Genomic DNA, 26,558 nt, shown 5'->3' with positions numbered 1-26,558 from the left:
ATAGAATAGGAAGATACTCCGTTGTTGTAATAGTATTATTCACACGAAAAATATGACGCTATAATGAAAAATTATGATTATAATATCCTTTTATGTTAAAGTCGTATTTTATCAATCTTTACAACCCTAGACTAATGGAATAGTATGAAGGATATAATACATTCTTCTTTTTTTTTTTATAATTTCAGAAATTTTAATGTGTCAACCAATTAGATGATTACTCCTGAAGCGATAACATCATTTCCCCATTCAATCTGCATAATATTCATGCCGTTACCAATGCCGCTGTTTTGTGAAAACATTTGAAAAATCATAATTCCAACGCTGTATTTTCTCATTATTTTTGGTCTATTATACTTTCAATGTAGTTGACTGTTCTGTTAGGGGGATTTTACTCTATATCCCAAATATAAAACGTGCATGGAGTGCGCTCTCACCTGAACACATGCACTATTGTAACACTACCTAACATTTCAAAGGGAATCATGTTCGTATTAAAAGCGGGGTCTAAAAACGGAAGCCCGCTAACAGCGCGTAATACAACAAGAATAACACGTGGCGGACACTTGAATGTTATTCATCTAAACTTTGCCGGCAGTGTGTTTTCCTGTATAAAATTTAGATTGATTTCCTCGACCATTGTATACGCCCATTTCAATACATTGGTTAGATATGATGCAGTTCCGACCGAGGAAAATACGAAGCCGTCTCTTTCCAATCCAAATCCATCTCTTTCACATCGTTCTCCTCTTTCAAATCCCAGAGACTTTTCTGCCTCATCCCTTTCCCTTAATCGCAAAAGGGTTTACAAACGACTTGTTTTGAACATTTTGTTACGAAAATACTGCAGTGACGTCAGTTATAAGTCCTTAGGCAACGAGGAATAGATCAGATTTGAAATGAACTTCAGGTTTTCGCAATAAACCGGACTGTCTTTAAGGTTAGCTTAACCCGTTCCATACTGAGTTCTGAAATCCCCATAGACTTAATACACAGGCCGCCAGTTTCCCTTGTGGAACGGGTTAAAATCAAGTGAACAAAAACAAGGCTATCTTTCAAAACAAAACTGTAAAAACAAGAATTCATATTGTCAAACTAATCATCCTCGACAGGCATAACACCCAAACCACAGTCATGAGGACATTAATCATAAAAGTATATCTTCTTGCTTATGAATATGACCCACTTCGTAATAATATTCAGTGTCTATGATATCTCCCACAGTCCTTCAAACACGCGGACAGGATATTTTGGCTACCTGCTTCGTATTTCGAAAATCGGATGTGGCGAAAAGCAATAACAATGTAACAGCCTTATCTTATCAATCATATATCTTTGCTTGTTTCCTTCTGCTTGTTTATTCGCCAAAATTCCCACAAACACGGCAGCTGTCCGCCTACTTATAAAATTTTGATCTCATTATCAAGTATTCCTTATTCTTTTTTTTTTAAAGGAGGATTAATTACAACCATGCACGTTGTTATTGTACAGGGTGTAACTGTAGTCACTTGTCACCATAGAGTACCAAATAACGACTCATGCCATTCAATATGAGAAGCAAAACTGTTGCCATGAAACGTCCATACAGAAACACTCGTAGGCTTAGCCAAGAAAAATTATGATAATAAAAATTAAATAGGAATAGAGGATCAAGAAAAGGTACATATTTAGGTTTGTGATACATGGCGCTGTTGAAATTGAATTGATCGAATTGAATTGGATTGAAATTCTTGATGAGCATAACATTGACTCATTTGAGCATATTATAGAATAGATAGTTTATGATAAATCTTGTGTGCTAAAAGTTTGTTTGTTTGTCGGGCACTCTTTTTTTGACATAGTAATACACGTAGAGCAGGGAAAGTAACCTCAGTTTGACACTCAAATTCCGATGGTTATGATAGTCACATCAATGTCTTTGCAATTTTTCAGCGGAGATGATAGAGTGCCGCGCTGCGCGGAACTTTGTCATCTTTGGCTTAACGTAAAAAATAAATAAAGAAAGAAAGAAAGTAAAAAAAAAAATGCTGAATTAATTTATGTAATGAAACAGCTACATGTACAAGAAATCAGACATTAAATAGTGTGGGAGACAGAATCAAAGCATCAATCTTTTAGTGTGTTTGCAGGAATTATCGCTCTGTAACAGGAAGAACCGAAATATTACGTAGACACTCGGAGAATTGAAGGATTTATTATGAAATATGGCAGGGTTGTGTTTCTCCTCTTGAGTTAAGAATCATGCCGACAAAGAGAATCTTTCTGCGAAGCACCTCTGATACACCTCTTTTAGATGATGGATGGACTGTGGGGCTCAGATAACTCCACTCAAACAATATTGTCAAACAGAGGAGAACACCAATAGCTCCTCCATCTTCCTCGGGCTCACTGTCTCGTTACCATGGTAACGCTCATGCATCATTTTGATTTGCCCCGTTTTTCAAACCTTCAACCGCCCTCCTTGCTTACCCAGAGAAGTGGCAGATAAAAGGGGTCACGACCGATCCCCATGACACCTTCAAGACCTCGGAACCTGCCTGTGTGTCTTGCTGCTATCAGCATCACCTTCCCTGGAAACTCGTTCAGGTATGTCGGGAGTGTTTATCCAGGCCCGACACAGCGGGATCTTTCTCCTCCATGGAAGTATTCATCAAAGAGTAAGAATACTGAGAGAACAATCGGGCAGCGTAATCAGGGGATATTGAAAGTTACCACTCTCTGAATGTCAGTGAAAGGACAAAATGGCGTCCTCTGGCAATCTCGAAATTCGGAAATAACAATACTGATATACAGATCGCTCCGCACCATTGTGACGCAAGTTCCACTTTGCACAAGGACCTCATCTTGGCTCTCAGGTGATGCTTAGATGTTGCCTAAATTGCCTTAACTTCCTATCTTTTCTAGGGTGTGTAAGACTTGCCAAAACTGATGATATAAAGGTAATGTCCAGTGGAGAAGTTTGACATTTTTTTTTTCTTAGGCATAAATCTATCGAAGCACTCTGTAAAAACTGTGAACGCTCTAGACGGCTGGCTTGTGCGATGTGCTGCCAATGGGCGAGGTGATAGTTCATTTGTAGTTTTTCGAAATGAGAGGATGTAGACGGACGGTGGCAAAATTACGTTACGAGGTATTCAAAAGATTACATGCTAAAAGACTAAATGATGTGAAAAATTGCTAGGCATGTGTTCCTGGTCATTTTTTTTTTTTTTTTTTTTTTGATGTCTTTCACCGAAAATTGGTCTCTTATTGGTATCTATTCTTTATTCGTGAGCAAAATAATGGTCTTTGAGTTGTAATTTACAAATGTTTCGGGTCAATTAATAAGTGAATGTGGACAATGACGCATTCAGATTTCCGTGTTCTGGTATGTAGCCTACATTTCTGTTTTTGTAAATGTTGAATGTATTCATGTTCCCTTATCAATAATTGCTATTATATAATAATACTACGTGTTATCACGTGGCAGACGTACAAGGAAAAGTGCTACACGAACTCCATCTAAACGTTGGCGTATGTTTAATAGTCATTCTAGAGTTTTGATACTTCTAAACCCATCAAAATTATCGAAATGTAGAGATGCATTTAATGGTCGAGGAATGAGTAGGACGGCTCCGCTTATACATAGCTCGGTGGTAAATATATAGTTTGGGAAATATGTCAACAGAACTTACTACTGTTTGAAAGGAGATTTCAGATTAGGTTTAAAGATGTACCAATATCGTATATCGTGTAGCTTTGTCTGGCGATCAATATATCCATAGATTTGTAATTATCCCCTTCGCCCCCTCCCACTCCCTCAGTTTTGTTTTGTTTTGTTTTGTTTGTTTTTTTCGTTTGGAAGGAACAATGCCCTCTCTCCCCAGGAAGTTACCACCTGCAACTAATGTTATAGAGTACGGACACTTCGCAAAGAAATCCTATTTCCCCCTACAAGCCTCTGCTGCCGTTAGACACCCCCGACATAGCGGTAGGGATGAATAAGCTTTCATCGGTTATCATTCAATTATTCAATTCAGATTTGCTCACCCACTCTCACAAAAGCAAGAAGAAAAGGAAAGTGGAAAAAACCATTGTCTGACTTTGATGTCTGTCTAGTGGCATTCCTATATTTGACCTTCCTCCTGTCAACGCGTCGCTGAATCATTTTGTGTGTTTCTGTTTTCAACAGTTTACTCATGGAAAGATCAGGAAGAGTATTGAAAAGTATTCACAACAAGAGAAGTGGAATTTAGCAGTATTTCTTACCAATGCTATACATCCGGAATCCTTCCGATGAGAGACGTTTTGTACTATCTCCAGGTCTTTTTACATCTTTTATAAGTATTTTTTTTTGTCTCTGAATGCGCAGCAACGGCGTAGATTCAGCAACATATAACTACAATGATGTAAGGGATAAAAGCCACCAATTAGAGAGGACACATTTTCATTTCTGCATATTTGGTCAATTGATAACAGAAATGGTCGCATTTAGGCATGATGGAAAACGGTTGACTGGCCATAGTTTTGCATGACGAGACCAAAATATTTGGTTGCCATAAATACAACAGCTGTAACTTTTTTTAAGGCAAGTATAGAGAAAGAGGGTATGAATTTCAAAAGTGCACGCACATGTCTACTTTTTAACGAAGTGGAAACTGGAGGAATGGAGCTTGATTAAAGGCACTGTGTAAGAATGGTTCCAACTTGAAAGACTGTGAGCAGATGGTACCAAAGTCTCTAATACTGTTTAAATAATTATTAAGAAAGTGAAGAGATTAGGATTGGAAATAGATTATGCTGGATGCTTCAAACGTGAAAATCGGCAACTGAATGTGAAATGCTTTTCATTTGCACATAGAGAAGTGCTATAATAAACCATGTAGGCCCTGATGAATAAACGCTTCATCAACAGGGTAGTTCATAGTTGTCGTAATATTAGTATAAGCCAAAACTGTTGTAGTTTTTAATGCTTTTATTTTCTTTATCATCCTCATAAACAGAACCCAATCATTAAACTTTATCAATTTCTTGAATTGAGCAAACAGCGTCTTTAAAAATGCGGTTGACGTACTTATCCCAGTTCGATGATGATTTTCGGAAGCGGTGTAATGATAGTAATGCACGGTACGAGAAACATGGATTCACCCAAGGTTGCGGAATGTCGAGTCATCGCTTAATTTGGCTCGTTCCTAAGCTTCCAGCCGCTTCAGAATACTGCCTGTCAACTTAACTTAAAGTTCAACTTCACATCAATTTGAATAATAATAGTAAGACTATACTACTTGTATTTAAATACTATTTAAGTACTGTTGACAAACTTCCTTGTAGTAATAGCAAACTAATGCTTTTGTTCAACATAAATGCATTCTGAATATATATGTTGTTGCATGTCGTTGCTTTTTAGTGGATCACGCTTTTCAATCTCCGTATTTACTTCTTAACGCAATTTCTAAAAGATATGCATTATTTGTCTTATACTATTATAGGTTCATAAGTACATTGTACATACGCATGTTGCTATTCTGTAAATAGCTTGCACTACTTTCCTTCTTTCCTTGTATACTTTGTAAAATGCATCGCCTCTTGTTCGACGAAAAAATGATCGAAAAAGTGATTGAATTGAAGAAGAACAGAGAATGATTTACATGATATAGTCTTGTAAAAATGGGCAGTACACTAAGAAGGCTATGGAATTCCATAGTTTTATAATTATTATGTTTCCATCGGATACGGAAATGATTATTACGAAACGATGATGCCGTCACCTCACAGCTCTCCCATTTTTTTTGTATACTCAGAAACTGTACTTAAAGGATGTTTGCGGTTGATATAATTTTAATAATTTTTATATCAAGAAGCTGTACTTAAAGGATGTTTTTAGTTGATACGATTAGAATACTTTTATAACCAGAAACTTTACTTAAAGGATGTTTTGGTTACTGTACTTTAAAATTATGTTTTTGGTTGATATAATTAGAAACTGCAAACTCTTTCCCCCATAAAAGCCGTCGTTGCCAAAGGTTATTACATGGTTACAAAGGTTATTACTACAACCATTCGATGCGAAGGCGACACCTAATTCTGATTTATGCAATAAAGATTTGGATAACTCTTTGGGAGACGTATGTCAGAGAGAGTATGTGCTTGCGACTAATATTACCGCTTTGAAATATCTCTAGTAGAACGTTTACAATTACCTTCGTCTGATTTTACCTTACACCAAATTGAATGATACTCTTTGGTTTGGAAATTGAACCTAAAGGATCACTCCACTCCAAACAATAACGAGTAAGATTTTCGTTAACTGCATGTCTGCGGCTTTCCTCAAGTGAACTAGACGTGATTCTGCTTGTATTCTTACTTTACATTGCTGGTTCTGCCAGTTTGTTTCTCGCCTGTATATAGCGATTATAGCTATCATGATATCAGTAGTTCACCAACACATCAATTGATTCACGTTGGCCAATTGCACTGAAGTATGAATGCATGCATGTCAATCTCCATTATTTCGTCTGCTGATAACTTGTGTACAGGTTTGAGCGAATTTAAAAGTCGTCTGCCCCTATCGTGGAGGAAATTAGTAATGAGTGATCACGGGCAGCCTACTAATATAACATTGGATGGAACGTCCCCGTCGCTAAACCCCTGCCAATGCCCCACTTCTTTGCCAACTCGTTTTTTGAAGGGCCATAATATGGAGAGATTGCTTCCAAAAGGCGCTAAATCCATCGTTTTTCAATGGTTTTGGCGCCTTTTTGTTGAAAGCTCTTCATATAAGAAACGATAGAAGTGAGGGTAATGTCTTTTTCAACACCTCGTTACAGATGATGGTAGATAATTTAGGACTGATGAATTGGTGCATTGATTTGTTTGTGTGTGTTTGTGTGTTTTTTGTTGTTGTTGTTGGAAAAAAGTACATGTATACAGTATAATAACTATAATATGACATTCAGTTAGTGAGAGATATACTGCGATGAGTCACATCAATCTGGTAAAACAGATAAATTTATTCTTTGTGTGGCATTACCTTTCACTCATTATCTTTTCATTTAATCAACATCAATGGAATCTGTCAATGCGGTAATATCAAACATATACCATTTTTGTTTGTGAATGGACCAATGACATTCGAAAGGACACCAGTCAGTTAACATAAACTACTATAAACAACTAGGGCACCAAAGATAGGCTGTGCAACAACAAAATGTGATGTTGATCCATTTAGGTCACAGGTAATTACCAGCATGTCATCTTCTATTTGCCATGACAGGACAGAATTACCAAGTCTTGACAATGTTATCTTCGGTAATTAACCATGAAAAGGAAGAGTGAAAACAGAATGAAAAACAGAATTTCCGTTCCTTTGTGGATTTGTGGTTCAAACGAACGAAAAAAACAGTGACAGCAACGACACAAGCGTGGCATATTGGCCAGTTTTCAACTGCTATCTGCGGGGGTCACATCAATTCCCTTTCTTATGAAATAAACCTTTATCGGACAATCGTACTTTTTAAAAAGAGATATCATGGGCAGAGTCTGTGGAGTCATGTGCTCTATAATACACGATGACGAGGGAGAGAAGTTTGCGATTTGACAGCAAACTTGTCATGAGTTTCTGAGAGCTCGTCAAGGCAGTTTTCGAGAGAAGGAAATTGAACGAATTGACGAGTGGAAATTACTAATTAGTTGTCTTGTCATTGGGTCAAACGGATCCCGTTAGCAGCTCACACTGAAACCAACTCTAACTAGAAATGGATTTTGGAAAAGAGGGGGGAAAGTGTCTCGTCCTGCTGGACTTCTGCCAAATATTGACTAATCTATTTTTGCCTGGAATGTTAGTCTTTAAACTGTGCGCGGTGCTGCTGGACAATGTGTAAGTGGATGCGTTTGACGCGACGTTGAAGTTTCGAATGCCGACAGCTCCAATAACTAGTGATGCATTTCTTGGTAGGACATCCTTTCTTGAAGTCATTTAGTTTGCAGTAACAATAGTAAAGGCTTTCAGCATATGCAAAGCAGTTGACATAATCATTGCTGTGAAATTTCCTATGATATTGTACGCATGTATTTTTTATTATAACTTTCCCTTTATTTCATCTTTAATCTGGTGCAATCGTGCTTCAGAGCGAATTTTCTCACAGTCATCTGCGATTTTTTTTTTCGAAGAGTCAGTTGAACACATTGAACCCCTTTGCTCTCTCTGTCGACACCTTTCTGTGTCAGTATTGCTGGGCACACCTTAGTGTCTTGATACACGGCTAATTATAGACAAGGCGCTACGAAAATGTAGCAATCCATCAGTGACGAAAAGCAACCAATCGCTCGAGCAAATTGACCGAACAGAATGAGGTGCAAAGTTGACACACACAGTTTTCATTCATGGATTATAGCGGTTTGCAAGCTAGGAGTAATATGAAGGGGAAGGGGGTTTTGACGTCATCCACCTGAGAAAGTTAGTTTCGTTTAGTTTTTACTCTCCCTATTTTCTGACAGACATTTGTAGCAAATGTTATATCTCGCATAGTAATTTTTCGTCGGTATAAAAAACACACCTTTCTGATTGTTTTAGTGTAAAAAATCTTATTTGTTAATACCAAAACCAAGATAGTGGCTCTACCGCTTTATCACACGCACACACACACACACACACACACACACGTTGAATCCATCACATCGCATCCCAATCACTTCACACTCCATCACAGATAAACAAATTTACAGAAAAATAAAGCTTTTACGCATTCAGACATCAATGGACAAAACAGAAGACATGTTTGATGGTTCTTTTTCAAGAGAACTGATTATTGAAAAATTCCTGGAACACGATGCAAGGAAAGTGAGTGTGTCACTGTGTGTGTGTGTGTGTGTCTGTGTGTGTGTTTTATGGAGGGAAGGGAGGGGGAGGGGTGCAGCCCTGCATGCATGCTTCCACCATTTATGTCCGCTCGTGCGTTTCTTTTCGTCCCACATTTGGGTCCAGTCACAATTCGTGACTTCAAAACAATATCGTCGCAGATGAAACACGATATTCAGCTACATGAACGTGTCTTTCAGGAAGTTCTTGGCATTTATGATGGAGAAAGCGGTCGTTGCAACCGCTGGTCAGACAGCCGAAATTATATCGCTTGACTCAGAGGGAAATGTCCATCATAACTTTGCAGGGAGATGAATTAATAACTAGGACCAGTCACGGCTTGACGGACAGGGCGATTTCCGATGAAGTCATCCCACGAAGAACTGAGGAAAGGGGAAAGGAAGAGGGAAAGTTACGCTGACTGTGAGACCGCCTGTAGATTTAAGTTCAACGGAGTTGTTACTAATGTTTCAAGCATATGATATTCATCGATACTGCAGGCGGTTTTTATGTGACATCGACCTTGCGAGCCATTATTCATCGGTTTTTTTTTTTCATTTTTATTGAATTGAAGTATTTCTCAAATTTCACGCCAACAACCAAATACAATGCATATCACTGAGCAAAACAATGTCAAAATCGTCAAAATACAAATCAAAGCATGACTCTATCGACACAAACAAATGCAATGATTAATGACCAAATATGACACAATTAAGGTTTTAAAGGGATGGTACAGTATTGGTGGAGATGAGAATTGGGCTTTTAACTTTTTGTGAGGTACCAAGAAAACACTTATGATATAGTACAGAGCATACCATTTTAAGAGGAATTCAAAGTTTATTTGATGAAAATCGGGTTTGGAATGACTGAAACATCCAAAAACAAAGTGAAACAAAGGGATCGTAATAAAGTGTGGGTCCCACACTTTATAAGAATCACTTTTTTTTTGGATATCTCAGCAATTTCAAAACCAATTTTCATCAGATAAACGTTGAATTCCTCATAGGATTACATGCTCTTTCATATTTCATAAGAGGTTTCTCATTATCTCACCAAAAATTGTTAGAAACCTGAAATTAGGTCTCAACCAAAACTATACGATCCCTTTAATATAAATAAATGACGGAACCAAAGCTTTGGTCCATAACGAATAGCAGTGTGAAATATTGCAGAACCCACTAGGAGCAATGCTCGTAATTTAGGTACTCTAGTTGGTTCTTCAAATTATGTCATAGGGAACAAAATTCTTGAGACAAATAATATCCATGAGGATAAAGATATTCAGTTCTTGCTGATATTAATTTTCTTTGATATCTGTTTAGTGGAAGTAGGCGTAAAATCCCTTTGAGCGAGTCAAATCAAACGAATGAGATGGTTGGTGTGATGATGGAATCATGTTCGACTTCTCAGGCATACACATGTTTTACACAGCAGTCAATTAGCCTATCTATTGCCGTTCTACAACACTATGCCTCGGGCATAGCACGCACAAGCAGAGCACTCGACAGGAGCAGGGAGGTGCTCACCTCCCTGACAGGAGTGAGGCCGACTGCCGAAAGTATGCCGAAAGTTTGTCTCGTTTCGGCTGTGCTCCCCGTGCACTGTACACTGTCACAGCAGGGAGGCGAGAAGAACATTTCCAGCCATATTCAGGATCATAAATCAATTGATTAAGATCTGAAAAATGATTCTCTTCAGTCAGTATCAATACACACAGATGTGAAGAACATGATAGCTTCAATGCGTTCAAAGTATCGGGATTATCAAGGCTTGACAATGCAGGAATGCTTAATTATACACATTGGTGAAATTGAGTTTTCGAAATCTTGGTTGCCATCCCGGGCTAACAGGCGGTCTCCGCCATGTATTCATGTTGATGCTCGCACATGCAAGGAATGCTCTAGATTGTTCTGAAGTTAGATATTAATAAACTTTTAGATCCCCCATCCCCGCCCCCACCTCCTCTCAGAAATATGTCTATATGAAAAGGTATCAGTGATCAAAATATCGTATGATACATCTATTGCCCACTATCAACAGTAGTCGCAGTTACCTTGTTAGCTCAGTGCATTCCCTGATGGAATATCTTTTGTATTTTGTCTCTTAAAAAAAAATAATAAAATCCTCTGTCAGGAGCTTTCAGATAAAGCATGCCGAGGTAGATTTGACAGAGTAGAACTCGAGAGACCAAAAATATTGGGATGATATTCCATGAACTATGTAACCCTCCGGGTTATAGCTCTACTGGCCCGTTTTTTCCTCACAAGGGTCGCCGAATGTTATGACAACTTGTACTACAGGTTACCGCGGGTCAGCGCGTGCTGACTTTTCGTGTTGGGTTATATGGCGAGATTGTATTCCCTGCAGTCAGGTAGTGCCTGCTGTCTAATTGGGATGACTGTAACCGATCCCCGTGATCCGCAGCCAGACCTTGCGATGGCTTGCAGAGCGCGACCAACGCATCAACAGGCGTGACAGGTGAATTAACTCTGCAAGAACGAGTAAGAACGAGTGTCTCAAAAATGTCCTTGCAGATGTACACAGGCGTTGTTAGAAGACCTTCTCCGGATACGTCATCACAGTGAACTCAGCTGTCGCTGGTCAGTCCCTTACTGATTCGCGGTAATAGTGTATCATCGACGCATATTACATCATCGGCATTACAGTAGTACGATCATACTGTACATGTGTGTACCATGCACAGGGGTAGTAGTGTAGACATGTACTATCTACAAAGAGGTTAGAATTTACAGTTTTCCTTTTTATATACTTCTACCATGTAAAAACATTATTTTCTCGTTTTTAAATGATTGAATAATTATCAGTAAATAAAGAAAGTATGAATCATAGCGGGACGGTAGTGTATAATTCTGCCTATGACGTCATCTGACTTTTTCGGAGAAAAAGTTACCTCGAGAGCAAATCAACAGACAGCTTACCCTGGTGTCCTCCGGAGGCTACCCAGAGTTTACCCTGTACGGTCTTGGGTAAATTTTACCCCAAGTCCTCCGGAGACTGTCCATTAGATAACAATGTTCTTTTGGGTTCCCCGGTGGCTAACCGTGCTTTGTGGTCTGAAGAGGGGTAATAATGGTTTCATCTTTGACTGCACCATTATAGGATAACCCATTTGTGCCTGCTTGCACCGATTCCATGAAGTGTGTCAGAGTTGGGACTGCCATTAATTGTGGCATTACCACTGTCGACGTCACTGTGCCTACACTGGTCTATTGAAATTTTGAAAATGGTTCTCATTTTAAGGAGGGTAGAGCCCAAAAGAACGAAGATTTCGTGTTTACCGTAATATTATACCCGACAAAGCCGTCTTATGCACTTATCATTGACAAGAACAGTTTTTACTCCCCCCAAACAATCAAGTATCATGGTCCTAAAGTCTGAAATGATTTTCCTAATAATGTCACTTTTAGTCATTCCCTCCCTATATTCAAAATCAGATTAAAATCTTTGGTTTTCAAAAGGTATAACTATGAATCTGTTTCATCCGCTGTGTATGTTAATGACTAGATTGTTTCCATTCTTTGGCATCCAGACAGTTGAGATTCAATTTGATACTTTTTTTTTTTTTTTTTTGATATTCATTTTCTTAACCCAAGAATTTAAAGAGGTGCTTTAAAGGTCCAGTTTACCTTTGGGAGCAGTGATTTCAAAAATGTTCAAGATATCACATTTGATGCATATGTGTAGGTCTGTTGTATCATAAAACATCCTACCATATGAAATATTTGCAATAAAACCTGAAATATAAGGAGATATCAGGGTTTTTCTTAATAAACCGTAACTGTATACGGTTTAGTCTGGAAACATTTTTATTATAACTATTGTTCACATTTTGTGTATTTAACAACACTTAACATCGATTATACGAATTCAAATTTTGACAGTTGTTGTTTCTATCCCTAACTCACATTTTAGAACTATTTTAAAGCACTAATGCTGGGTTTTTGTTTCATCTGCAAATGGTAAATTATGCCTTTAAAAAATGAAGTGACCATGGTGCTTGTGCCTTTTCCGCCTTTAATTTTAGTGTTTATTTCGGCATCAGCAAAAATGAAGTATCTTTGTTCTCGTGACTAACTTGTTTTCCATTTTTTATGTATTATACAAAATAGTACCTTGATGACTGTTGTTTTAAGTTTGTTCATGGCGGAATAAGGGGTGCCCCCCTTGGGACCCAGGGGAGGAGTGGGAGGGGTCCTAATGGGGCCTAAATTGTACACTTTCATCTTCTTCTTGAAAACCCCAATTTTCACCAAACTTGGGAGGTAGCATCCCTATCGGGAATATCATCTCAGTTTCTTCAAATGGGCTTCATACCCCACCTGGGGGGGGGGGGGGGGGGCAAACCTCCTAAATTAAGGAATATTCAATAATATTCTTCTCTAGAATAAGAAGTGATATAGCTTTAAATTTGTTTGTTTCTCCAAACTGCATAATCCAACTTCCGAAGTACAGAGTGTACTTGTCAGGTATTTTTATCTGTGTGATGGAATATGCAAATAGACACCATGCCCCGCCCCAAGTTTCCAATGTTCTCAGATGAGAGTCTGCAAGAATGCATGGAAGGTGAACTTGCGATGTGTGAGCGAGAACCCCGGGTCTCTTGTTTACTGATAGATAACCTTGTGTTATATATTTGCTCTAACATAATTGCATTTATTTCTGTAGCTATATACGTTTCTGTGTTTTTAAATTGTAACTTAGTGATTTTGATGTTGTTTGTGTCCAGTGATATGTATTTTGTTGGTTTTGCTGTGAAATATGAGAAATGAACTCAACCAAATCCAGTTCAATTTGATTGCCCTGCAAGCCATATTTGCAAAAACGCATATCCAACTTAAACATATTTGACAGTCAGCCGTAGGTTCAACGTCTGTGGTGCCGAATTGTTGCTAGTTGAGACACTGTTAATATCTATGTGTAATTACAGACATACCTGTGTATGTAAGATGATCTTGATGTGCATTATTTAACTCCACACTCCGTCTGCTTTTCTCTCCCGCCGCCCTTCCTTCTCCTCATCTCATCTTTCCTTCCCTCAGTCTTGTTACTCTCCCCCCCCCCCCCCCCCCATCGTCCTAGTCACTCATTGTTAATAGGCGTCAGCAGCGCTCCTTATATCAAATCTGTCTGGCAAGCAAAATGCACCATCTTGAAACATTCTGCATACAATTTAAACTGAGAATGATGATGATGATGATGACGACAGCGATGACGATGTGGTCTTCTTTATCCAGGGTAGCCTCTTCAGTGTTGCCACTGCTATACCAGAGGATCTGGCCTTCATTAGTGTCCATCGTTACCCTAGCGTTGCCAGGACCCATTTTGTAATACAGTGTGCTCCCGTGATAGCAAGTCCTCGAGCATTGTCGGGACTGGAGGTTTTCTTTCGTTATATCGAAATTTCGTTATAACCGAATGGGATAGTGCATATACGTGTAGATGTACAGTATATAGATTATGATTTTGGGACCTGAAGTTCGATTTCGTTGTGACTTGAATTTCGTTATAACCGTGTTCATTATAACGAGAGTGCACTGTACATATCGTGGTCGAGTTGGACATGGTGGGCAAAAATATATATTTTCAAGGAAGTTTGAGGTGTGTTAATCGAAGCGAAGCGCGTATAGATGAAGAAACTGCAGTTTCAGGGGATTGAGCTCAGTGTGTGCGTAGCTCTTTAAAACAGCCACAATAAATCAACATTAAATTTGATAATTCAAGAATAACGCCATCATACATGTACGGCACTGGGAAAGAGAACCATTATGAACGTTTTTAGTCATCCCGCAGCTGTATTACAGAAGAGTAGTGAAGTTGACGCTAATTTAAAAATATATGTAATATTTGGAATCATGTTCCTAATCTCTTAAACAGCATTATTCACTGAACCATAATCTAATACCCCAAACTGTTACGTGCAGAACATGATAAACACACTTTTTGAAAAGGTTGTTGCACCGACATTACACCACACACAAAAACAACCACACACAATCACACACAAACACGCAGACTCAAATTATCTTTGAGAACGAGTGTTACGGACACTACCAAAATAAACTCAAGCATTTAAAACAATTCAAAAACCAAGCCAGCCACAGTCTTCTCAGAATTCTCATAACGATACTTGATAACCATAAAGTTGTCACTCAGAATTAAAGTTTACGTGTCTATCCAAGCAAATACGTCAATGCATCATACTATTTGTCAATAAATATCTTCGTGGTAATTTTGTCTGACAGACACACTGTTGTTTTTTTTTTATTGTCCCACATTCCATATTTCAACAAATACATAAAACATAAACATCACAATACAAAAGCATGGATGAATTGTCAAGTACAGCTTATAAGATAATAAAACATGTGAAATATGAGGAATCTACATAGAAGCACTGCTTGTAGGGTGTAGATTCCCGATGCGGATGTGAGAATATTTCTTACTTGGTATATTGTTGAATAATTGATTATATAAAGCAGTAAAGTATGAGTAGATAAACAGTGTCATAAATTATTCAATCAAAGGCTGAAGGAAGTTTGACAGTGTGGCAGTGTCTTCAAACATCAATAAAAACGGGTATAAAATGACTTATTCAGTATAAAATAAACGCTTTATCCATCGCTTTAGTTTTTCTGTGGTCCGCTCTTATTCTCTTCTCTTTTTATTTTGCTCTTTTTTCACTTTTCCGGGAACACAGTGATTTATATCACGATCTCTCACACTAAAGTTCATTCAATGTTTGTTTATGGTATAGACAGTGCAGCGCTGTCACCACCACGTCAAATTTTCATTGTCAGCGTCACTTTCAGGGCGTAAAACTACATCAAGTCATGACCCCATGCATCACAGATCTTACAAAAAGTCGCATTGTTTTAACAGGGGCGGATCCAGGATTCCGTAAAGGGGGAGGGGGCGCCAAAAAAAAATAAAAAAAAAAAAAATCAGGTGCCACTTCCGGGTTTCATCGGCTGACACTTTCGTTGTATTGCTTTTGTTTGAAAAAAAAAATAAATAAAGGGGGTGCGCCCGGTGCCCCCTATACCCCATGGATCAAGTTTTCCTCGTCAAGCGTTTGCTTATATATGATGATGGTCTCCTGTATATCTGTTATATCCAAATTTGTCTTTTGAACGGCAGATACACGGGATCCCATGTTTGCGTAATATATGCATAAAATAACGCATGCTCGTTTTCATTTTGCATTGTGTTAGAATAATGTTGGATATTTGAATAAATCATTTCTCTGTTTTAACTGTCAGATTCAAATAATACTGTTCTCGATTAGTTCGTTCACTTGACTTTGTATTACATTTATCTATGAAAAAAAATTCAACCTCAGAAATAAAATAAAATAAAATAAAATGTGTTTCTCGGAGTTGAAGGGTTAAATCACTGATATGATGCATTGTGGGAACTTGTAAAATGATTGTTTCCTTTCACAGGGTTGTAACGCCAAAACACATTCGTTTATTTCAATGAAGCGGCACTCCTTTCACATTTGTTTTCTTTCTTTCTTTTTTTTTGAAAGATAGAGAGAGACGAATAAGTGCTTCCTTTTCTCTCCTCGCGGAAGTTGTATTCTCAGCCACATCCTCAATGATTTTCAAGGCAGTTTCCTTGCACGACGTCAAGGAGATTTAGCCATTTTTGTTTTATTTTTTGTGTGAGTCTATGTCTGTCTTGTAGTTTCTTGTTTACTGATTTTTTTTTTTAAGTATATGGCGCCCTCTCGGCCATGTCACCTAACTGGCGATTAAAAATCTCACATTTGAAAATAATTCCCTCGGAGAGCCAATGCGTGCATAAGACGCCGGAAGATTCAATATCTTTCTAGCTTGATGTAAGGGCCCCTACATGTTGACCAACTTCAGGTCCCTTTCATAACTGATCTGCTTCGAGGTTATTAAAGGGCAACTATTATTTCAAAGATCGCAAGCGTTTTGTGAATCTATGCCGAAGCAAACAAAACTGCCATTAAATTCAGAGAAAGTGTGTCCAGTCTCAAAATGAGGTTTATTCTGATTGTTTTATTATTAGATTTGTGAAACAGGATTTGTCCTACGAAATCAGAACTGATTAGTTATTGATGTTCTTATCAAACTTGTATTCCTCATTTGGGTTAATTTGGTTTGGTACGTTTGTCATGACAAAGATGACTAGGATCATGATCGTAACTTTCCGTTTACAGGTGTGTATTTATTAGCTCACCTGAGCCAAAGGCTCAAGTGAGCTATTGCGATCGCCCTTCGTCCGGCGTCCGTCGTGCGTCGTGCGTCGTCAATCGTGCGTCGTCCGTCGTCCGTCGTGCGTAAACTTTTTACATTTTCATCTTCTTCTTGAAAACCCCAAGACCGATTTCCATCAAACTTGGCAGGTAGCATCCCTAGGTGGTTAGGAACTCAATTTGTTAAAATGGGCACCATGCACCATCCAGGGGGCCCCCAGGGGGCCCAAACCCCCCAAGATTAAGGAATCTGTAAAAATCTTCTTCTGTAGAACCAGAAGTGATAGAGCTAAGTTAATACTATGAGTTAGTACATTGATGACTGTAGTTTCAAGTTTGTTCATGGCAGAATCAGGGGTGCCCCCCTTGGGACCCAGGTGAGGGGGGTGGGGAGCGGTCCTAATGGGGCCTAAATTGTACATTTTCATCTTCTTCTTGAGAACCCCATGACCCATTTTCACCAAACTTGGCAGGTAGCATCCCTAGGGGGTTAGGATCTCAATTTGTTAAAATGGGCACCATGCCCCACCCAGGGGGCCCCCAGGGGGCCCCAAACCCCCCAAAATGAAGAAATCTTTAAAAATCTTCTCTAGAATCAGAAGTTATAGAGCTAAGATAATACTATGAGTGAGTACATTAATGACTGTATAGTTTCAAGTTTGTTCATAGCAGATCCAGGGGTGCCCCTCTTGGGGGTGGGGGGGGGGGGAGGTCCAAATGGGGGCCTGAATTGTACATTTTCATCTTCTTCCTGAAAACCTCATGATGGATTTTCGTCAAACTTGGCAGGTAGCATCCCTAGGGGGTCAGGATCTCAATTTATCAAAATGGGCACCATGCCCCACACAGGGGGCCCCCAATCTCCCCAAAGTAAGGAATCTTAAAAAATTTGGGCCCTTTTTTTATTGTACATTTTCATCTTCTACTTGAGAATGCCTGGTCAAATTGTAGTAGAGCTGTGAATAATTTAGATTAGTGACTGCGTGAAAGGTGAACTTGCGATACTCAGGTGAGCGCTAGACCCGCGGGTCTCTTGTTTATTTAATCATTCATTCATTGGTTCATTTACTTATTTAACTATTTATTCATTTATTCATTTCTTTGTTTATTGATGGTTTGAGAATAACTACGGTGGCAGCCCACATTTCGAATTGCGGTATAGTGTACAATAACATTATTAAAATCATGTCAATCTTTCAATATGGCATACCCTTTTCTTTATCAGAGTGAGTTACATAATACAATATGAAAATAGTTATTTGACACAAGGGGCCTAACGATGAAATAGCTACATAAAAATGTTACATATAATTTATTTACAAAATACAAGGAAACATAAAAAGGCGACGTACATAAGTACGTTCACATAATCATGTAGGAGCAACTTAAACTGCTAACGTTTCATATATATATATATGTGTAACCCCGGTCACAAGGTCTGTGATAAAGACCACACCGGGTTGGAAGGTCTGTGATGAAGACCAGAGAATCTGGAGTCTTCAACCTCAGTGTATACATACACAACCCCCCTTCCTCCCATATGCACATGCCCTCTCGTGCATTGTCCTCCAGTCCCTACTTCCGTCCTTATCTTTCTTCTGCCCTCTCTCCTTCTACACGGGGATGCAGATATCTATTGTACATAAGTCTCTCCTCATCTCGTATTCGTCTTTTCCCCTACCAACATCGGTACTGCCAAATTTTGGGAGATAAAGATAGAGTTCACATAGTGCCACGTCCTCTTGCCCCTTGGACGTTGGAGAGAGTGGATGTAATAAGGCGTGGTGCTGGCTCCTTTCAAGGTGAGACCACTATTATGCCAGTTTTACATGTCATAAACCTTTATGGCGATTACATGAACTTCAGTTAACATGCAAGTGAAGATATAATAGACTGACAAACTTATTTCTCTGTAAAGGAAAGTTAGGATGTTCAATTGATGAAACATCTACACACAATGAATCAGGCGAGGCTCTCAGTTCGCAACCCTTTTATATGTGTGTGAGACGAAGTGTTAGGGTTATAGTGTAGTTTTGAACAATACCTGTGGTATGCACTCATGTATTCATGTTATATTTGTTAGATTTTTACACCATACTGTATGAAAATCACGTAGATCTGAATTCTGCCATGTAAACGATTTATCATTTCAACGAGCTAAGTAATGTGCATAATATAATGACTGAAGATAATCAAAACTTTTAGGGTCTGAATAGTACAGGCTAATGTCAGGTGTGCTTGCATGCTAGGGCGTGAGAGAGAGAGAGAGAGAGAGAGAGAGCCTGCCTCTGCGGAGAGAAAGGACTTGATTGTTTTAGTACTTTGGCTTCATCCCGATTTTAGGACAAAGCTGATAAGACCTGTGTTTGTAGTATGCATTGGTAGTGAAATACAGTGCAGGCTTGATAGGTATATAATATACTCGTATGTTATACCATCTACTTGAAATCAATCATTGTTGAGAATAACTATCCACTACCATTCTATTATGATTGTTCTGTTACATTATTTTGGTGTAGAAATGGTAAAAGGAGAACAAGTTTTGGATTCTCCCTAGTGCGTAGTTGTAAGCGTTGATGATAGTGTAGTATAGTATAGCATAGTTGTAAGTGTTTTGATAAATACTAGGTAGGTTTCTGCAGTATATGTGATAGAATAAAATTGAGGATGAGTGACATCCAAAGTAAACATTCTGTACAGTTATAGCTAAGAACTACCCTGCATTATTAATGTTTATAAGGAGAAATGCAACTATATTTTGAGATTGACAAGGCTGACAAGTGTAGAAGTCATAATGACATATATTTCTATTTCATCGGATAAAGTATTCATGATTGAATGGGTAATCAGATCAATGCGGTTATATAAGTGGAAAAAGAGAATATATCCAATAATACCCATAACGATAATCATTTTCAGAGTGATGGTATTTGATTTAGTTTTATGAAAGTGTTAATGCAACTTCACATGCTCATTAGGTTCGACTTTGATAATACGTGTAGTTCAATCTTTATGTTCGATACAGATGAGCTTCTGCTCTAATATTCAAACCTTTATAGTTATTTGATTGCTTCGAGCTGATAAAATAAAATTATCGGTATAGTCAGTATAAACGTATTTGATTGATAAGTGCACGTAACAATTACTTGGTTAAGAAGTTTAGCAGATTATTCACAAACACGCTGTATGTATTAGACCTTTTATTTAGTGCATTTGTATATGTTGTATATGCACCTCCTTTCAAGGTACCTCCTTTCAAGGGTTTTCTTCATGGATTCATCTCCTCGATAGTCTACACGCGAGACATCAGTGACAGTAACGCGCAATTTGGATCTTCTTTGGATGTGACACCCCCCCCCCCTGATTTTGTTTAACGTTGTTGAAGGACGCTCTGCTGTTAATCCAAAGTAGCAGTTATTTCCCCACGAAACAACGCCGTTAATAGTTCTCTGATGATAGCAGTTGGAGGATATTTATCGATGCCTTTCTTATTGAACCCCATGTGAATTATGTGTCAAAGATATTGTTGCTCCTGCCAATAGTAATCTGTGATTAAAAGGAGGAACATCCACACTTATAAACATAACCGTTGAATTGTACATTGTATTTATTTACATTGTGCCAAGAGAGCGAACCTGGTGTTACATATATATATATATATTATTTCATTCGCAGACTTGGGTTTGTTTTTTTCCTCACATACACACAACGTGCTCAAACATACACTTGGCACATGCGTCATAAATGCGCATATAAATTACAAATTCACTTTCACACACACAACCGTCACATGGGTATATTCCATAAACGTAATCATGCAGTCCGCATCCGTAAACCCATGGACATTCACCAAAAGGTATAGTATACATGGTAAATAGGCCTACAACTTTACAACTCTTATACTCTCATGGCAAATAAGTTTGTCAGCTTTGATTCGTGATCATCTTGGCACCTGTACCTCCAAAACGTTCCACAGTGAAAGTTCCACTGGAAGATGCGGGAATAGGGACGATTCATATTAGGCTTATATGTATACATGTTAATATTCACTGGACTCTCCAATGCCACAACAGGCAGGTTTTCCTTATACTTCCTTTCATAGCATCAAGTGGCGACCGTGTCATAAGCGCTAACCCCCTGTCCCGTAAATATGTCGAATTATTGTAAACTTTGACCCCTGCCCCTGCGAGTCCCGACTCCTAAAGTCAGTGTCCATAAATCAGATTTCTCACGCTGGGTAGAGATGTCTCAATCATCCTGGCGATCAAGTTCATCGAAAATGCTTGTAATCATAGTCAAGTTCTCACACCTGTGAATGATTCCCAGTTGAGACACTTTGTACAAATAAAGCTATAAAAAAAAAAAGTCGACTCTGGTATACCCTCGAAAGATCCAACGTACTGGTATCCAAGTAAACCGACTTGTTTCTCTGCAGCAAAATTATTTTGCAGTGAGACGTGGGAGGATGTTCCGCTTTAACTCCGCAGGTTCACATCATAATAGGAATCCAGCACTCACAGACACAGCGATTCAGTTCTTATCAAGCTGTTTTTATGATCCCCCTCCTAATACATATTCTAGTTATCTCGGGTACGATAAAAGTGATAGGATGGGAGTAGTCCACATGAAGTGGACTATTTGTTATCATTACTATTTGTTATAAAGTGCACTTTTGTTATCATTCAAACTGAATGATAACAAAAGTGAATTTATGATAATTGCCTCAAAACATCTAGCAGCTAAGGTCCGTAGTCAATCATTACGAATTGGACGTGCCAATGTACAATCTGTATCAAATTGTAGGAATCTGGTTGTTTACTTTGACCCTGAAATGTCAATGGCGACACACATTACAAACACATGTCGATCTGTATATTTGCAACGACGCAATATTCACAGTGTCAGGAAATCATTATCACACAAAGTTGCAGCCTCTGTTATTCATTATTATGTTTTGTCTCGTATTTATTATGGAAATACATTATTGTTCAAGGCTTCATCTTACCAACTGGTCAAACTACAGCGTGCTCAGAACTCTGCTGCTCGGGTCCTCAGTGGAACATCTGGCTTCTCCAGCATTACCCCAGTTCTTTAAAATCTTCACTGGCTACCAGTATCCAAGAGGAAAGAGTTTAAAATTCTTCTTCATACATTGAAAGCAGTACATTCTTCAGCTCCAAAATATTTGCAAAACCTTGTTTCAGAATACGTCCCTGGCAGAAATCTCCGTTCATGTAATAGTAAACAATTAACAGTTAAAAGAACAATCTTGACTCTCGGAGAAAAATCCTTTGTTTCTGCAGCCCGATCTCTCTGGAACGCTCTTCCACTAAGGATCCGATCAGCAGAAACCATTGAAACATTTAAAAAGCTTCTGACATGTCTGAAGTCATGTATTGTCGCATCTTGTTTTGGTTGAATGTTCATTGAATTGCTAATCGGGTATATATTTCTCTCTCTTCCTTCTTCTTCAACCTTCTTATGCACAACTATGATGATAATGTATGTTATTCTCTTTATAATTACGTCCCTCTGCGCCCCAGAATAGGCTACTAAATGGATGGCGCATTACAGATGCTGTACTTATTATTATCATTATAATGATACCCAATTACGTGGATTGAGTGAATACAGTCATATTAGAAGGACACATTAGTGTAGTTTGAGGAAAATCGTATTGTCTGTTCAAAAGTGTAGAAATCTTAAAGTTTCGATGCCGCTTGATGAGAAGACTATAACAGTTCGTGACGTCATTGCAGGACAACGATAATAAAGAAACTATAAAGAGAATACCACAACATCTTCATTTTGAAATACGCTTTCTCCTACGACTTGTTATTGACATATATGTTATCGATATACAACTGTATGTTATTGCCCTGCTTCCTGAAAGAGGTAAATCAAGTGCCCTTTCAATATGCTGAAAAGTGAAAACGAAATTATGTTGAATTCTCTTTTTGATATTTTTCTTTATATTTGTTATCCTTCAGTGACCTATAAAAAATGTCCATCAGTTTGATCGAATACAAAGTCTGTGGTGGCGAACCAATTTCTTTTCCTCGGTGCTGCTATCACCATGTTACTGCCCACAGAACTTCCTGCTCAGTACAGTTACTGAATAGAAGATGTGCACTACAAACTCGCTACGCTAATAGAATGTCCAGGCCATGATATGCACCGACAAATCAACATTGATGGGCCCGGGACCAGGTAGATCGACAGCACTCACCCGTAACCTTGGTGACAGGCGAACACAAATCACGTGACAGCCGTCAGTCTGGCTGCACTCATGTTTTGTCGCATTCCCCTCCCCCTCCTTTTTTTTAAACAACCTTGTCGGCACCATGTGTGGATACAATGTCTCTGTCACGTTAATGGAGTGGCGTATACCTGAGATTGACATCGACCGTTTTGATGCAAACTGCACGTCAAAGTGAAGTCTAGATGCAATGCTTAATAGTTCACTGATAATTCAGATGCGATTTGTCACAGTTCTCCTGTCGTTACGGCAGTATATGACGAATGCTTTTTTGATCTTTCGTAACTGTTTTCTCTAATGTAGCTGCATAATAATCTATTTACTTGGAGATGACTGCAAATGGTACATGTATATAGGGTTTGAATATTGTTTGGAACAAATTTTGCCATTGTTCATTCATTCATTCATTCATTCATTCATTCATTCATTCATTCATTTATTTTCCATTTCCAACAGAAACATAAATATATTACAGAAATTGAAACGGTAGATTTCATCGTGATACAAAATAAAAGATAAGTTTACAGAAAAATTGTAAGTATCCAAAAATGTTGGAAATGGGGAGGAATGCTAAAAAGCTGGGCTTGTAGGTTGCATTTCCCCCACACGTAATGCAAGAAATTATATGACCGATTGACTGATATACATTAAAAATGGATGTTTCGCCCTCTCACTTTATAGATAGATGGCTTCCGGGCTTGCAGACTTCAATTTGTAATGCTCATCTTTATGAGTCGACAGAAAACAAGGTTTTTCAATTTAGTCTAATGTTTTGTATGTGTGATTTTAGGCCAGACGACACGAAGAAAATGACGTATGTACATTTAACATCATATCGCCGATTAATGGTTTGCTTGTTTTATTCACTCGCTTGCGTCAGTGAGCACACATATTTGGCCTTCGCATTACTAGCATAATAATTGTGACGACTCTTCGTCGACCCTACCAGACACAAAGTCAACCGTACGCCAGTCCCCGTCCACTCCCCATTTGTCACATCGGCTGAAATCGTCATCAATTATCAGTGTTGAAAACAGCTTTTAAATATCCAAAGAACATTTTGTGAAGATTAAAGTGATCTGGCAGAAGAGTCCGCTGTACATTTTTTATCAGAAGAATGATATAAAAATTGAAACGTGAGACCCTTAGACTGCAACGTATATGCTCGGTGTTCCATTCTGGTATTTTCACTGTTAGCCAGAAGAAAAAGAAAGGAAGAAAGACCAAAAGGAAGAAATAATAAAACAGACAAAAGCAGGTAAAGTTACATAAAGAAAACAACATTTTCCGGCAGCCGTTTTAATTGAATTAGTACATGAGACCAGCCAACGCTTATGGGATGGCATAGTATATCAATTAACTCGGATGGTTTCTGATATTAATTTTTTCTCGTATTTTGCTCTTCTTCGACTTACCTTTGTTTGTTCCGTGAGACGATCAACGCTTTGGATGAATAATTTAATTTGCAGGATACTCTGCAGAGTTACAGGGCACTGGATCAAATGAAAGAAAACTCATTAACAAGAGTAATGCTGTGTGAAATTAAGTCATCCAGCCCCATCGGTTTTATTCCTCAGTTAGTGTGTTGTTGTGATGCATTTGGTTGTTCAGTTTACTCTTAATGTCTGATTAATACCAATATGCTTCGGATAACATTTCACGGCGTTGATAATCAGGAAAGCGCTTCATTGAATATCTCGGCCCTCTTCAGGGAATTCAAACCGCAGTGTAGGTCCCTTATTACTCATAACCATCACCTATCAAAGACAGTATGATGAGAATTTTTATTTTCCGCGACGTTCATATTTGGGGGCTAAATCAAGGGAGTGGCATGAAATTGCTCATTAGGATCTCATACGAGTAAGCGGAGATATACCTCGCACATTCAAGACACAACGGAGCAAGGTGATCAGCTCAGCGACTCGACCCAGTTTTTCGCTCCTTCCTCCTCCTCCTCCTCCTCGTCCTCTTCCCATCCCATCCTTCTTCTTGCCTCTCCCTCTCTCCTCTTTCTCATTTTCTCCACCACTCTCTCTCTCTCTCTCTCTTTGCCTTTATTTTTGCCATCTCACAATTTCATTTCTAGCATAATGAAAGGGCACTTCACTTACTTGTCCTAGAATTGAAGAAAGCAGGGGAATGTCACTATAAAAGTCGCGGAAATCTAGTATAGGCCCTACTTTTCATTAGAAAAATGGAACACTCTTTATATTTTCTCTAAATTGGTGTTTTGCAGTGGCGTCACGAACGGCGATGGCATCACCATAACTTCGAAATTTCGTAACTCTTGGACGGATTTGATGTTTTCTATTAATATTGCTGCATACAATCAAAATATATTCGAATATGATTTCCCTCTAAGAGGAAGTTCGAAAACACCGACTTCAAGCTCCACATGTACAGCATTGGAAGCATGGGTTTACTTACTAGATGTACAGGGTTCCGTGTTCTTTTATCGTGGTATTGAACTGTTTTCAATCATATTCTCTTCTCTAGGCATTTTACCTCGCGACTGTCAGGACGTATTGCAGAGAGGGCTGACATCGAGTGGGACCTACAACATCCAACCTGATCATAACGGCTGGCCGTTCCAAGTCTACTGTGATATGGACACAGATGGGGGAGGTTGGACGGTACGTGTACCATAATTGGCGTCTGCAGGCAGTCTGATAGAGAAGAGATAATGAGGCAATGACTTTTAGACACTGCATCGTGTCTAGCACCGATCAAGGCTTTGATTTGTTGTTGAGGTTTTATTCCTCGTGTTACGATAAAATATCTTGCTGAGCAAACAGATCCAAATAACATACATTGACGCTTAAAGCCCATTGATGAAGCATTCGTAAATCTGAACTCGCATTAAAGTATTTTTGATGAGTGTGAACAAATGAAAATATTCAATGACACGAGAACAGTTGTTTATGAACGTGCTCTTGTGTGGAATACAAACAGATTGTTTTCTTGAATATGATGCATGTTCTGAATACAATTCTTTTGTTTCGTCGATTGTTTCTGCTTGCGATGGGTTCTTTTTTCCCATGACAAGGAGGAAGGTTGTGATTTTGTGACAAGGACACAAACAGGTTCTTATTACAAGTCACGTCGTTATCCACTGTCCAAATAACATGTGCTGAATCAAAATTACCATAGCTAGAAATGGCTGTCCATAATTCGTCTTTGCTGGCAGGCCCTAGAGGGCGCTGCAGAGAGCTTTT

The 26,558-nt window shown here is 38.6% G+C and overlaps 1 protein-coding gene across 1 annotated transcript in view; it reads left to right on the top strand.

Annotated features, from left to right (window-relative positions):
* Positions 1 to 26,558, top strand: part of LOC140243806 (microfibril-associated glycoprotein 4-like) — a 41,361-nt gene that overhangs the window by 9,485 nt on the left and 5,318 nt on the right. The window contains exon 2 of the mRNA XM_072323473.1: positions 25,840 to 25,976. Coding sequence (XP_072179574.1) covers positions 25,840 to 25,976 — 137 coding nt within the window. The remainder of the gene's footprint in view (positions 1 to 25,839; positions 25,977 to 26,558) is intronic.

The sequence above is a fragment of the Diadema setosum genome, chromosome 20 (assembly GCF_964275005.1).
Source record: "Diadema setosum chromosome 20, eeDiaSeto1, whole genome shotgun sequence".
Taxonomy (NCBI): domain Eukaryota; kingdom Metazoa; phylum Echinodermata; class Echinoidea; order Diadematoida; family Diadematidae; genus Diadema; species Diadema setosum.
Note: the sequence above shows the minus strand (reverse complement) of the source record. Positions and strands in the feature narration are given on the sequence as shown.